The 16148-nt window shown below is 38.0% G+C and overlaps 1 protein-coding gene across 1 annotated transcript; it reads right to left on the bottom strand.

The window, feature by feature from the left end:
* Positions 1-237: 237 nt before the first annotated feature.
* On the bottom strand, positions 238-14980 carry LOC103513708 (general transcription factor IIH subunit 3). The gene is made up of 9 exons (XM_026826832.1): positions 14950-14980; positions 14531-14666; positions 13724-13828; positions 12484-12591; positions 11907-12030; positions 2875-2997; positions 2083-2218; positions 794-830; positions 238-307 (listed from the first exon to the last, which is right to left on the bottom strand). The coding sequence occupies exons 1-9, from the start codon at positions 14978-14980 to the stop codon at positions 238-240; spliced, it is 870 nt and encodes a 289-aa protein (XP_026682633.1).
* Positions 14981-16148: the final 1168 nt, after the last annotated feature.

Genomic DNA, 16148 nt, shown 5'->3' with positions numbered 1-16148 from the left:
CAGGTGTAGGGGATAGACTCAACGAATCACGTATGAATGAAAACAGGAAGATACTAAGGAAGAAGGAACAGTATTTTTCCTCCACTATTTTTATACCTTTTAGTGGCGAAGCTTTGAATCATTTGGCAAAAAGTGCTTTTTTTACTGTACTTTCATACCATCCTTTCATACCACCTAACTCGGGGGTGTAGTGGTCAAGGCGCTCGCCTGGTAAACAGGAGGGCGTGGGTTCACCTATCAGGATTTGATCATCTTCTTTTTCTTCACTTTGACCGCTTTCATCGGCGCTTTCAGTTTGAACACAACTCTGTGAATCAAGGTGAAAAGGGGAAAAAATTAGCTATTGATAAGTGTCGGGATTACCTGTCAGGGCATTTTTTTTTCTTTTTCTTTTTCTTTCTAAAGAATCACATTGAAAACAGGCTCCTACGAGGCGTCATTAGATCTTATTCATCATTAGACCTACCTTGGTGGTGTAGTGGTCAAGGCGCTCGCCTGGTAAACAGGAGGGCATGGGTTCAATCCCAGCTGAGGTATGGAATTGTATCCTCAATATAATTTGAGAATTTGACCACAATAATAGTAGTAGCCTACTGCTGGAGTAAAGGGACTTTTCAGTCCTATGTGAGCAGTATAAATAAGGACTATTATTATTATTTTTTTTTTATTCCTGATCAGGCCCAAAATCTAAAAGACCGAAAATCCGTTGTGTCAAATTTCATCTTTTGTTTTAAACATGTCAAAACCCAAGTATGGGTAGTTATACTAGTTAGAAATAAAATGTAATACTCACTCGCAAGTCGTACAGATAGGACTTAGCTTGCAATAAACTGAAACAAAGAACATAACAACATTACAAAAAAAAAGGAAAAAAAAAAAAAAAAAATTAGGGCTTGACTTTATTTGTCTATGTCCTTATTGGCTTCAATGAAAATTATGGTAAAAACCCCCAAAAAAGGAACAGGAGGAGGGCTGGGGAACTGTCATCTATTTGGTATCCCCTACCAACAATATTTTCCAATAATTTCACTCCCATAACTTTTAAGTGTGTTGAAAACGATGACGTGTTTTCCAACGAGTTTTTCCAAGTTTTAATACGATTTCTCTCCCCTCTCTCTTTTCTCTCTCTCTTTCACTCCCTCCCTCTCTTTCTCTCCCTCCCTCTCTCTCTATCTCTTTCCCTCTCTCTCCCTCTCTCTTTCTCTCAAAACAATAGCTTTCAATTTTGTAATAAAGTCTGAATTACCACTATGGTGCAACATGTATTAATATTAAATTGGAACCGATTAGAGGTGTGAGAGAGGGAGAGAAGAAAGGGGAGAGAGAGAGGGAGAGAAGAAAAAGAGGGGAAGAGAGGAGGGGACAAAATTAATACAGGCGAAGGTAGGGAATACAGTCGAACCTGGATATAAGAGAATCCAGGGGACCATCCTTTTTTTCTCTTACAACATTATTTTTATTAGTTTATTACTCATGTTCAGAAACATAAACTGATAACGTGACACGTTATGACCAAATATCATAGCATATGGATACGTTATGATCAAATATCATGACTATAGATACGTTATGATCAAGGAACACGTTATGACCAAATATCATAGCATATGGATACGTTATGATCAAATATCATGACTATAGATACGTTATGATCAAGGATTACAAATGCTATTACTTTCTATTATATTTGTTAGGTACTTATTTAATTTTACACTTTTACTATAATTTTCTTACTAAAATAAGCCAACCTTTTGTAAAAAAAAAAATGTTTACATTTATTACAAATAAATACATATCTTATCTTATCATAAACTGATAAACAACTGATCTATCATCAAGTCACATCACTTGAAGTCATGGGGAGTCAGAAAGATGTAGTTCAAAGTTTCCCCATAATATTTCGTTCAAGACAGAGACACTACTATCACGTCACGTTACGTGACGTAAGTTTGCGTCGGGCGGGACTCGAACCTGTGACCTAACACTTACAAAGACAAACGCGCTACCCTCCAAGATGAAACTAGGCTGATTGTGCAAGTAATATTTCACTTATTTACAAGACATACAGAATATTTTACTTACTTGCAAGACACACAGAACACACAAAGCCAATGTCGATAAGTTCATGATGACAAAAACAAAATGGCCGATAGTCCACACTCACAGGTGGGGGTACCACTAACTTCTTACGCACTGTGGGATCTGGCAGGAACACCCACTGGAAAACAAGAACCAAGAAAAGCAAAGTTAATGACAGGAACTTCCTAAAATACGGATTTAGTAACTTCTTAAACCCACTGTGTCCTCACATAGTCGACGACGCCGTCGACTGATACCATACACTGCCTCGACAACATAGATTCACCTCGTCGATCGACAGCGTCGACGAGGTGTGGACACAGCTTTATACCATCTTACAGGAAGACGTGGAGACCGATATTTTTTTTTTTTTAATAAAAGATGAGTGTTCCACCGCCGTTTTTATTTCGTAGCAATGGAACAACTGCTACATTAGACGCTTGTGGCCTGTGTCGTAGCATGCCCATCCCGTAGTATGCCTCTCATCAGATGGGCGAGAAGAGACACAATACTTCCCATTTAGGTGCTGGGTCAACACGAGAACACCAGAAAGTAACCCGTTGAAATATTTGCAATCGAAAAACGAGTACAAATTTTTGTCGATGGTGGGATTCGAACCCGGGACCTTCTGCATGGCAAGCAAGCGCGTTACCACTGGAATGGGAGACCATTGTAAAACTAATATGACATCAAAAAGAAGTAGGCAAATTTATTTGTAAAATAAAGTTATCTAAGTACAAGGTTGAACCTCAGATGGTCCATACATAGGTCTCTAAATTCTCAAGGATAACTTACCAGGAGGTATTGAAGTAGACTGGAAAGTTGAGGTAGCTTGAGGAAGACTCCGTTGGTAATATCACAGGCTTGCTGGAGCAAAGTTATCTCCTTCTGAAGACTACAGACGTCTATTGTAACGTTCTGAAACCAAGCAAACACAAAACCACATTGAAATGAACATTTTTTCCCCCAAGGCACAATGAAGATTAGTGTTGATCCTTTCAAGAACCAAGGAATTCACTACAAACTCTAAGAAATAAGGAAGATAAGGACGAAACAGATCACATGTGTCTAATGTAGTAGTTGCTTCATTGCTACGAAATAAATAACAAGCTGGGCCCGTCCCTCCAGGAATTTTTTAGCCCGTAGTTTATTTCATGTCTTCAAGTGGGGGTGTTGGAAAATGAATTTCAGCCAGTTGTAGTGTAGTACCATCATTCCACAATATACTTTCAGTCTGACTGGTTCTCTCTTGTATAAATTGCCTTCTTATTATTTCCAACAGTCCAAATAGAGAGTGGCGGGGGGGGGGGGCTTTCTAGGTGTTCTTCCTCATTTCGTTCTAATGGGCTCTCCCAAAAGCCCCAACGCCTACAAGGTCTCAAAAGAAAGAAACACAGCAACAGAAAACTTTGTGCCCGGGACAATCTTTAAGAAGTTTCACTGTTTCATCTCGAACTACCTGAAAGTCTAAAACTTTGTCGTGGTTTTCCTCCCCCTTCCCCTCAACTTTAAGCATGGGGGGTGCTTCTGGCTATGAGGAAGTAGAGTTTTCTTGTCCGCGCACAATTCTACACTTCGTAAACAATCACTGATGAGGAAAATCAAAACAACAAAACATGATTACATAGAAGGAAAATGTTAAATTGAAACATCTAACACTGACTAAATTTTCAGTAAGGAAGCAGTCCCTACAAGAATCTTCAGGATTTAAAATCAAGACTAGAGCCCATTCTCCCTTTATTCCCAATATAATGTTTAAGTCACCCATCCATTTATTGGCCTTCCTCGGCGTAGCTCAACATAGGTAATGCTAAAACTGGTCTTAAAATAATGACTGAAGTGCTATCTAAAACTTTCTCACTTTGAGTTCATAGGCCGCAACAAATTTCAAGATCAGAGCTCATTTAAATATCCATCTATACACTAAAGGGGAAGTAGAAAAGAGGGAATCTGATTCTTACCTCATCGTGAACTGAGCTACACCGAACTATTTGTTTGTTTCCCAGAAACTGGCTATGAGGAAGTAGAGTTTTCTTGTCCGCGCACAATTCTACACTTCGTAAACAATCACTGATGAGGAAAATCAAAACAACAAAAAATTATTACATAGAAGGAAAATGTTAAATTGAAACATCTGACACTGACTAAATTTTCAGCAAAAAAGCAGTCCCTACAAGAATCTTCAGACAGTAAATCACAATTGAAAACACAAAATTCGACCTCAAAGACATTTTTGATTTAACTAAGATATGTATAATATGGTCTCTAAATGAAATATTTTCCGTTCATGTGAGAGGGAAAATCTACTTAATAAAGAAAATCACTCACGCTTTTCCATAATTGGATCCAGTGAGCAAAATGGTTTTGTTTTTCACTTGATGTGTGTTGATCAGATAGCATGATGCACTTGATTTCATCTGAAAAAAGAGAATTGAATGAGACTATTCAATAGACAAAAATCAAATCTGATAGAAACCTCGAAGTTCAAGTTAAAACTTTCTTCTACATTAATTTAAAGCTTTCTGCTCTTTAACAAAGGAAGGTAAGAAATTACATTAGGCTATTACCTGTGCAGTTTTGGCCACTTGCTTCCTCCGGAACAAAGCTGCAGGACATGCATCCTCAATATTCCACAGTTGAATTTGACGAGTGAGAGTTGTGCAGGATAACTCGGATGTACCCAACCAACAGAGTTTTTCCTGGAATCGGATATTGGGTCAAATAAGGTATAAGGTCGAATTCCTGTATGCTCTTTAACAAAGGAAGGTAAGAAATTACATTAGGCTATTACCTGTGCAGTTTTGGCCACTTGCTTCCTCCGGAACAAAGCTGCAGGGCATGCATCCTCAATATTCCACAGTTGAATTTGACGAGTGAGAGTTGTGCAGGATAAATCGGATGTGCCCAACCAACAGAGTTTTTCCTGGAATCGGATATTGGGTCAAATAACGTATAAGGTCGAATTCCTGTAAGAGTGAGAGTTGTGCAGGATAACTCGGATGTACCCAACCAACAGAGTTTTTCCTGGAATCGGATATTGGGTCAAATAAGGTATAAGGTATTTCCTATGGTGTGCCTATTCCAGATCTTCAAATAATTATAAGTGCTAGGTATATTATAAGGTATTTCCTATGGTGTGCCTATTCCAGATCTTCAAATAATTATAAGTGCTAGGTATATTTTTTTTCCAAGTAAACTAAAAAATAGCTCGTTGGACCAAGTTTAACGAATATTTTACTTCAAACTTGACCAGTAAGTAAATATGTATTAAGAATTTTTGTTCGAGGCTACAATCTAAGATCAAACTCGTTCCATTTGGACTAACTTTAACCTCAAAGTGCTGTTCAGACAATTATATGACAGTCAAATTTCAACTTTGCATGTTGAATGACCATGGTTTGTAGTCCTATATGAACAATGTCTTACATTAGTAGGTACACTTGTTTTTTACCCCCAAGTGCTCAGGAATTTTTTCAAGCCCTAATACAGTACACTGATGATGGCGTAACAGCCGAAATGGATCCATCTGTAATTTAATAAAAATATACATAAAACATAAAGCCAAGTCAATGTGATTTAAATCACATTGATTGATCTCAGGTACCATACTTAAGCGTTGTACAAAACAATACAATAAAGCCAAGTGTTTTTACTCACCCAAAATCATTTTTAAGTAGGTACCTAGTGAGCTTTCGATGTCACTCAGGACATCATCTTCAGACCAAGATAGATGTTGGTCACTATCTTGGAAATGGGTGGGGGGGGGTAGGAGCACCCTACTCCCCGACCCCCAACCTATCTTATGGTATTCCTACTCCCTTTTCTTCAATCTTCCTCCTCCCTCCCTAAAGTTTAGGGTGGGGGGGAAGGGTAGGTGCATCCAACCCCCAACCTTTCTTAAGGTATTCCTATAGTAATTCCTTCCTACCTCTTTTCCTCAACCTTCCTCCCCCTCCCTCTAATTTGGCGAGGGTGTACCCTACTTCCCCTCCCACCTTGGTATTTTTCCCCCTCCCTAAAGCTCAGCCTGTGGGTGGGGGGGGGGTAGGAGCACCCTACTCCCCGACCCCCAACCTATCTTATGGTATTCCTACTCCCTTTTCTTCAATCTTCCTCCTCCTCCTCCTCCCTCAAAATTGGCGAGGGTGTAGCCTACTTCCCCTCCCACCTTGTTATTCTTTCCCCTCTTTTCTTCCAACTTCTTCCTTCGCCATTCTCCTCTTTAAAGTCGTTTATTTCCCCTACCCTCTCGCTCTCTCCTTTTTAAATGTTCTTCCTCTTCTCAAGTTCTCTCTCCCTTTACGCTCTTCTCTCCCCCTTTACGGGACGATAAGACCATAGCAGTTACAGTTCCCTCTGTCAAACCTCTTTAAAAAAAATCATTTCTCCCATATCCTACACCATTGTAATGTAAGTATCTACGTAAACCTAAACAGTGGCAGTTCTGCCTTGTAAGCGATAGGACGCAAGTTCGATTCCCGCAGCGAGGGCAAATTTTAACCCATAAAAAAATAACGAACCTTGGCAGTTACCGTCCCCCCTCTATAATCATAATATTAAAACAGTGGCGGGTTATATTGTTTTCAGTTATTGGGAAACGCTAGTAAAACCTTTATTTTTAAACGATAACGGTTAAATTCCACCTCAAAAAGGGGTAATGACCTCAAAAATCTGGAACCACTGACCTTCGTAATATTCCAACTACCAAAATAAATGCACAACAGCTATTATTAAATATGAACTTCGAACTTTTATTTTGGTCGAAACGATATTATTTCTTTAATAAATTAACGCATTATGTATGGTCTGCCCTAACTTTAACAAAAGTAAGAAAAAAAAATATACAATACATACACGTTAAAATGTACAACAACAAAAACAACAACATAATTACAATACAGTCTGTTTTCTTGTAACATGGAATCCTGTTTTCGTAAGAAATTTCAAAAATATGGGCTGGAGGGGGAATAAGATGTTGCCAGTTAACCGTACATGTTGTTATTAAGAAAATTAACTGTTTCAATTTTGGCAACCCCGCATTCCAAGATACAAAAATCAGACTGCAAGTACGTAATCTAACTAATATTTAAAAAGAGAACATTGGAAAGTGTGTGAGTAAGTAAAAACCATTAATAATTTTGAGTGGTCACTAAAGTTAAACAACGTTGAGGGTGGTCGGTATCCGAATCGGTGACCATCGAGGCAATCGCGTGCTACTAGCTTTTTCCGGCAAAACTCAGGCTGAGTGAGGTTAATATGAGGCGGTAGGTAATGTGTTTTATGGGCTTTTTCATTTCGTAGCGTTCATTGGCTATGCTATATCTGCTGGATTGGAATTAATGGGTCTGTGTCGTAGCATGCCCATTGCCCATCCTGTAGAGGGCCTCTCATCAGATGGGCAAGAAGAGACACAATACTCTCCCATTCTTCCGAATTGTTTTCTCTACATGTGTAAACAGTTCATACTGGCCGTCTGTTTGTCGTAACTGGCCAGGTTCTTGTTCTTCATCAGGGTAAATGAATGCACTGAAATAAGATTATGAAACAAGGATGAGAAATAAGGGTAATTATTCAGAAGCCATGACAATGAAAAACAAAGCTCTTTTTAGTTTAGCCTAACTATCAATGAATTCCTACACAACATCAATGATTTTAGAAACGTGAAATCATCTTACCAACTTCGGGAATCACATGTGATCATTGCAATTTTATTGTTTGATTTCAGCATCAGATGTGCATTGACAAATGTTATGATAATTTCTAGACATTCGCTAAGTTTGATCTCGTCATTTAGAATTACGTCTTGAGTGAGGCTGGTGTCAAAAATAACCACTAGCAAACTAGACTCAGAATCTGTATCTGAAATCAAAAGGAAAATGCATGGTTAATCAGAAACATGGTTTCTAAAAGGAAATGAAAAGGGAGGGAGAAGAGGAGAGATGGGGTAGGTAAGTAAAAGAACTGGGGTAGGTAACTAACAAGTGTTGATTCTATATCTACAGTTTTTTTAATGACTTGGGAAAATTACAAAATTGAACTTTCCTCTGTTTCCTAGCTACTTTTGTGCTCTAGTTCACATTATGTGAATCCCTGTAAAATATACACCACCTTGACATGTCTATCCCTACTCACCCTCAAAAGGAAATGGAAACCCTAGATGGTTTCTGGAAATTATACCTAGTTTTATATTTATAATACATAGGTACAACATTTAATGAGGATTTTGATATTTTCCCATACTTATCTACCTGCACCTGTAGCTTTTGAACATACCACACTATTTCTAAAATGGACCCTTGGACATACATAGGTAATTGGGATTAGCTGAGTGGTTTTATTTCTCTCATATTAATGTCTTATCCCCTCATCACTATTCCTTTGGTAATTAAGTAAATTATATCCCCATAAACAAGCTATTAGTTATTCCTGCTCATCTCTTAAGAAAACCCTATTGGTTTTCTTTGAAGTTGAGAAAAGGCTTGGTAGAAAATTAGAGACAACAGTTTTACCTTCGTTCATTCTAGGAACGAGTGTGGGATTTTCTTCGGAAAAAGAACTCTATCACAGGCACTCTCTTGAAGAAATCATTGGGGGGGTTTAAAACTTAAAAGCCGGTATTTCGGGGCAATGAACTTTTACAGGGCACTTTCGGAAAAAAAGTTTCAGCTTCTTGGGAAAATCCTTTTGAAAAATCGCAGAAAATTTGTTTACATTTTTCCTCTGTGCTTTCGTTTCTCGCTCGCAACAGACAAGTTTTTTCTCTGTGCGCAGTAGGCTCGTCCACACTTTCATCAAGAAAGGGGTTCCGTCAAATTCCAAGTGATGAACTGTGATTGAGTACTCAATGGACCCCGGAATGAATGTATTTTTTATTAGAAAATTCGTTTTCGAATGGTCATGTCTATTTGTCTGTAAATAGAAAGTAGGTACCTAACCTTTTATATAGTACTCAAACCAGACTATTTGCTGCTGACTAGGTATATAATTACTTATTGTTGCCTTTCTCTCAAAGCATCACTCTTGCAACTTATGGGTTGGGCATTTTGGTGCTTTTACTGCCACTCGATTGGATCCCTGGAAATAGGTACATTCCTCAAACTCTAGACAAGAAACAACAAACTGATATGAGGAATAGAGACGTAAAGTAATGCTATTTCTCATTTATTTTTCCTTGTGTAGCCAAAATGGACCCTTGGACATACATAGGTAATTGGGATTAGCTGAGCGGTTTTATTCCTCTGATATTAATGTCTTATCCCCTCATCACTATTCCTTTGGTAATTAGGTAAATTATATCCCCATAAACAAGCTATTAGTTATTCCTGCTCATCTCTTAAGAAAACCCTGTTGGTTTTATCTGAAGTTGAGAAAAGGCTTGGTAGAAAATTAGAGACATCAGTTTTACCTTCGTTCATTCTAGGAAGGAGTGTGGGATTTTCTTCGGAAAAAGAACTCTATCACAGGCACTCTCTTGAAGAAATCATTGGGAGGGGTTTAAAACTTAAAAGCCGGTATTTCGGGGCAATGAACTTTTACAGGGCACTTTCAGAAAAAAAGTTTCAGCTTTTTGGGAAAATCCTTTTGAAAAATCGCAGGAAAGAGGAAATTTGTTTACATTTTTCCTCTGTGCTTTCGTTTCTCGCTCGCAACAGACAAGTTTTTTCTCTGTGCGCAGTAGGCTCGTCCACACTTTCATCAAGAAAGGGGTTCCGTCAAAATCCATGTGAACCGTGATTGAGTACTCAATGGACCCCGGAATGAATGTATTTTTATTAGAAAATTGGTTATCGAATAGTCATGTCTGTTTGTAAATAGAAAGTAGGTACCTATTATATATAGTACTCAAACCAGACTATTTGCTGCTGACTAGGTATATAAGAAAATTATTTATTGTTGCCTTTCTCTCAAAGCATCACTCTCGCAACTTATGGGTTGGGCATTTTAGTGCTCCCACTGCCACTCGATTGGATCCCTGGAAATAGGTACATTCCTCAAACTCTAGATAAGAAACAACAAACTGATGTGAGGAATAAAGACATAAAATAATGCTTTTTCTCATTTATTTTTCCTTGTGTAGCCAGTGGGTCAAAACAAGGTGTACAGTACATGGGTATTTTAAAAATTTATGTAATTTGCAGCCACTCAACTGTGGCTCATGCCAAAATAGCTGAACATATTATCATGTCGACTTGTTCACACGAGCCCATTCCGAGGCTAAGGTGTAACGGCAAACAGCCTTAAAAGTTGGGTTAAAGTTATACAAATCTAGTATATGATGTGACCAAATGGTCACTTGTTGTCTAACACATGTTATTGCAGGGTTCAGTAATTCTGGTGTCAAAAATAACCACTAGCAAACTAGACTCAGAATCTGTATCTGAAATCAAAAGGAAAATGCATGGTTAATCAGAAACATGGTTTATAAAAGGAAATGAAAAAGGGAGGGAGAAGAGGAGAGATGGGGTAGGTAACTAAAAGAACTGGGGTAGGTAACTAACAAGCGTTGATTCTAGGAGAAGGGGAAAGACAAGAAGAAGAAGAAGAAGAAGAAGAAGAAGAAAAGAGAAGACATGGAGAGAGAATGAGGAAATCTAGAGGAAAAAGGACGAGGAAGGAACAAAGAGAAAAGGGAGAGATGAAGAGGAGGAGGAGAAGGAGAGAGAGAGAGGTAAGCAAATAATATTCAATAACTACAAGTGGTGAATGGGGGGGGGAGTCCAAACACTAAAGGACCGGGGGGGCTTTCTAGGTGTTCTTCCTCATTTCGTTCTAATGGGCCCTCCCAAAAGCCCCAACGCCTACAAGGTCTCAAAAGAAAGAAACACAGCAACAGAAAACTTTGTGCCCAGATAATCTTTAAGAAGTTTCACTGTTTCATCTCGAGCTACCTGAAAGTCTAAAACTTTGTCGTGGTTTTCCTCCCCCTTCCCCTCAAGTTTAAGCATGGGGGAGGGTGCTCTTTCTCCCCCTCCCTAAAGCTCAGCCTGTGGGTGGGGGGGGGGTAGGAGCACCCTACTCCCCGACCCCCAACCTATCTTATGGTATTCCTACTCCGTTTTCTTCAATCTTCCTCCTCCCTCCCTAAAGTTTAGGGTGGGGGGGGAAGGATAGGTGTATCCAACCCCCAACCTTTCTTAAGGTATTCCTAGTAATTCCTTCCTACCCTTTTTCCTCAACCTTCCTCCCCCTCCCTCTAGTTTGCGAAATGAACAATCCCCCCCCCCCAGGCATAATGAAGATTAGCCCATTAGCGCCTAGCGTTGCCATATGGCAACACTCGTATTTGTTTTGGTTTTTGCTGATCCTAGATGGTAAGTAGAACATATTAACAGTAAATAAAAATCAGAGGGAAAAAATAATTCAGGCGCTCATGGGTTAGTGATTGATCCTTTCAAGAACCAAGGAATTCACTACAAATTCGAAGAGATAAGGACGACTCAGATCACATGTGTCTAATGTGTAGTAGTTGCTTCATTGCTACGAAATAAATAAAAACGTGGTGAAACACTCATATTTTTTTCTTCTCTCTCTCTTTCTTTCTTTCTCTCTCTCTCTCTCTCTCTCTCGCTCTCTCTCTTTCTCTCTCTCTCTCTCTCTCTTTCTCTCTCTCTCTTTTTCTCTCTCTCTCTTTTTCTCTCTCTCTCTTTTTCTCTCTCTCTTTTTCTCTCTCTCTCTCTTTTTCTCTCTCTCTCTCTCTCTCTTTCTCTCTCTCTCTCTCTTAAGATAGGAGAAAGTCAGCCATTCCAACAACGAACCTTGTATGTTCAGGATAAAGTTTGCCCCGGTTGGGAATCGAACCCACAACCTGGCATACAGCTTTGACTCACCTGTTTTTGTGCAGTGAAGAATGTGTTCATACAAGGGATGTACTGGTCCCCGCTATTACCACAACCGGTTATTATGAGGATTCTGGAGTTCATTTTATCTCCTAGGGACTTTTCATTTTCTAGCCTGTAATCAAATGAGGAATTTTAAACATTAAATATTGTTCTTCTCCTTAACTTTCAATAGGTATGTGAATCATGGTTTTATCTCAAAATGATTCACATTACATGTGAGTAACAGAATATTATTATGAATATTATCAATAGGTATGTGAATCATGGTTTTATCTCAAAATGATTCACATTACATGTGAGTAACAGAATATTATTATGAATATTATCAATGTTGCCTAACTTCAGTGCTCTATAGGGAGCTGGTGCACTCAACATGTTACTGTCACTGGCTGAACTAAAACATTGATTGTTAGATTGACATCTCACTATCAGGTAGACCTGACAGGTACACCTGATTAGGTCCGGCTGTCAGGTCTACCTGATACCTAATGAGCACACACACACACTATCAGGTAGACCTCACAGGCAGACCTGATCAGTTGCACTTGTCAGGTCTACATCTCACCTGTGGATATAGCACAATGCTATTGAGCATGCAGCACCAAATAAACTATCACTACGTGTAATCTCTCCTTCCAATGTTTTCACTAAGAACTTTTGTACATTCTTCCGATGAGAAACTTATTAGGGGCCATGTCAAAACATGTGATTGGTTTGATGCATGCAGGTCTGTCATCCTTCTCAGAATCATCTGGAAAAAGATTGAATTTAATTAAATTTAATGACTTAATAAGGAAGAGAGGGAGGGATGAACATAGAATCAACTGGAAATAAGTACCTTTTTTTTAAATGGGATTACCCCATTTTATATTATAACAGTTAAGATATAACAGAAGAAATCATTACATGATATATGTAGTGCTTAGTCCAAGATGAAAGATCATTTTTACATCCCATCATTTGCAAAAGTGAAATCTGTTTGAACTTTCTCTAAGGATAATAATAAGGAACAGGAGATCTCAATTAGAGTCAATTACCTTTCATAACTTAGTAATAAGATTAGAAATAAGAATTATAATTGTAAATTGTGCATAATGTGTGTTAACAGCATAATAAATTAATAAATATTAAATAAAAATATTAAGATGAAAGATCATTTTTACATGCCATCATTTGCAAAAGTGAAATCTGTTTGAACTTTCTCTAAGGATAGCATATGTAGTGCTTAGTCCAAGATGAAAGATCATTTTTACATCCCATCATTTGCAAAAGTGAAATCTGTTTGAACTTTCTCTAAGGATAGTAATAAGGAACAGGAGATCTCAAATAGAGTCAATTACCTTTCAGCTCCAAAGCTGGTTTCTGGCAAGACCTCAAGTCCCATGCTCTGACATATCCATCAAGAGAACTTGTATAACACATATGGCTTTCTGGGTCAATATGGACATCTGTCAGAGGTTGAGTGTGTGCATCTGGCATACTAGCTATGGTTTTCATTCCTCCACTACCTATGTCCAACACTTCACATGCATTGTTTGACAGCCCTGTTGCTACCTGAAGTGAACTGCCACTGAAAGTAAAAAAAAAAATCCCATGATGAAATAGGGGTTTATAAAACACTTCTCCTCCTGATGGTGAAAAAACCTCAGTGTCAGATTCTTGAGAGTTTTACAAACCACCTACAAAGCCCCTAGAAATGCAGAATTTCTTCAAGAATAATGACATTATTATTATTTTTTTAATAAGAAAAAATTAGAAACATAATCATAAATTTAAACTGTCAGAAGCTTGAGGCATTCTTCCGAATTGTTTTCTCTACATGTGTAAACAGTTCATACTGGCCGTCTGTTTGTCGTAACTGGCCAGGTTCTTGTTCTTCATCGGGGTAAATGAATGCACTGAAATCAGATTATGAAACAAGGATGAGAAATAAGGGTAATTATTCAGAAGCCATGACAATGAAAAAGAAAGCTCTTTTTAGTTTAGCCTAACTATCAATGAATTCCTACACAACATCAATGATTTTAGAAATAATACTCTCCATTTAGGGCTGAGTCTACACGAGAACACCGGAAAGTAACCCATTGAAATATTTAAAATTCAAAATATAAGTTTTTTTTCGATGGTGACCCTCAAATTTGGGACCTTCTGCATGGCAAAGCAAGAACGTTACCACTGTGCCTCTCCTGGGAACGTGAGAACTGCGCGCGCAACACGTTTATGGTAGCTCTTAAGAGCATTCAGAGTGTAAATTCTTTCATAGGATGATGATCTGCGCGCGCAACACGTTCAAGGTAGCTCTTAAGAGCATTCAGAGTGTAAATTCTTCCATAGGATGATCACTCTATTGCTCTCCAAAAGAAAAAAAAAAAAAAAAAAAAAAAAAAAACACATGATGAAATAGGGGTTTATAAAACACTTCTCCTGATGGTGAAAAAACCTCAGTGTCAGATTCTTGAGAGTTTTACAAACCACCTACAAAGCTCCTAGAAATGCAGAATTTCTTCAAGAATAATGACATTATTATTTTTTTAATAAGAAAAAATTAGAAACATAATCATAAATTTAAACTGTCAGAAGCTTGGGGGACAATCCAAAAATTGAGAATTTACCTAGATTTAGATGACATTGCCAGAATAAAACTCTTGTCAAGGGATAATGCTTTTTCCTCGGAAACGCCATAGTTGAAGAATGTGAGTGCATCTCCATCAGTTTCCGATTCAATGTTTTCTAAGTCTGTCAATTCATCTGAAATCAAATAAGAAAATTATCAGAGATAAGTTCAACCTGTAGTACTGGGAGCAAATGTATGAAACAATTCAAACATACTTACATACATCATGTTCCACACTCCCGTCACCATCACAGACAATACTGATGCCTACAATATTTTTCTGAATATGGACCACAGACTACTTTCAATATCAATATTAAACTCCTAAGTCAACACCACACAGGCCGATCCCACAGTAGCTTATGAATTGGGTACCCAATATTGAACAAAAAATTGAGAAGTAGATATGTACATTACCTGACGAAGCACCACTTGCTTCAGCTTCCATTTTTGGCATTTGATATTTTTGATGCTCAAACTCAAGTGAAGCTCTTTAATAGTGTTTTGTGTTTGTAATCAAATTCTATTTACATTAATTCCTCTTTTAACTGTTTCACAGATTTCTGAATTTCTTATTTCAATATTTTTAAATTTAACTTTTTCAACTTTTGAACATAACCTCAATCAAGGAACGTGATTTTTTTGTTGGTCTCATTTTTGAGCCAAGTTTCGTCTGGACGCGGCTTGTGACTACGCATGGGTGCGCAGTTTTCAAAACGACGCCATTTTGTGTTTGGCAACAACAAAAAAAGTGCGCACAAAATTTGAAAAAGAAACGAAAACACCAAAAAGCTTCTCCAGCCGTCCGAAATTTGGCTCAAATTTAACGAAATTACGGAAAGTTCGTTGAACTTTTGGCCAACGGACTATCACTATTTACATTTAAATTTAACGGACAAAAAACCAAAAACACCAAAATGTAAAGTTGAAAGTTCTGACAGTTGTTCACAAAATTTAACGAAAACACCAAAATACCAAAAAGCTTCTCCAGCCGTCCGAAATTTGGCTCAAATTTAACGAAATTACGGAAAGTTCGTTAAACTTTTGGCCAACGGACTATTTACATTTAAATTTAACGGACAATAAACCAAAAACACCAAAATGTAAAGTTGAAAGTTCTGACAGTTGTCCCCGTTATAAATTGAAGCCCCAAATTTAACCCTTAACAAATCAATACAAAAAATCAATAAATCCGTGGAAAATGTACATCAAACAGGTAATTATTTTATTAATAACCATCCTAGTTAGGTTTGACTCAAACCGTTTGAGGGTAGTATGTCTCCCCTGTTTGATTACCACCCTTGTTGAACTTTATCCAAAGCAGGTAGGGTTTGCTCTCGGAACAGCAAGCTTTCTCCTATTCTGCCCTCCTTTCCCCCTTGATTTTGGGATTACAAGACCTAGAGACCTCTATTTCTAGAGTTCCCTCTATCTTCTAAATTTTTTATCTTTTCCTATGTTATTAGGTATCTTACAATTTATCTTTATCAATTTCAGGTCATTATTCACTTCCTCTGTGCTTTCGTTTCTCGCTCGCAACAGACAAGTTTTTTCTCTGTGCGCAGTAGGCTCGTCCACACTTTCATCAAGAAAGGGGCTCCGTCAAATTCCAAGTG

Source organism: Diaphorina citri, unplaced genomic scaffold, assembly GCF_000475195.1.
Source record: "Diaphorina citri unplaced genomic scaffold, Diaci psyllid genome assembly version 1.1 scaffold1010, whole genome shotgun sequence".
Lineage (NCBI taxonomy): Eukaryota > Metazoa > Arthropoda > Insecta > Hemiptera > Psyllidae > Diaphorina > Diaphorina citri.
The sequence above is the reverse complement of the archived record's forward strand: the minus strand, read 5'-3'. Positions and strand labels throughout refer to the sequence as shown.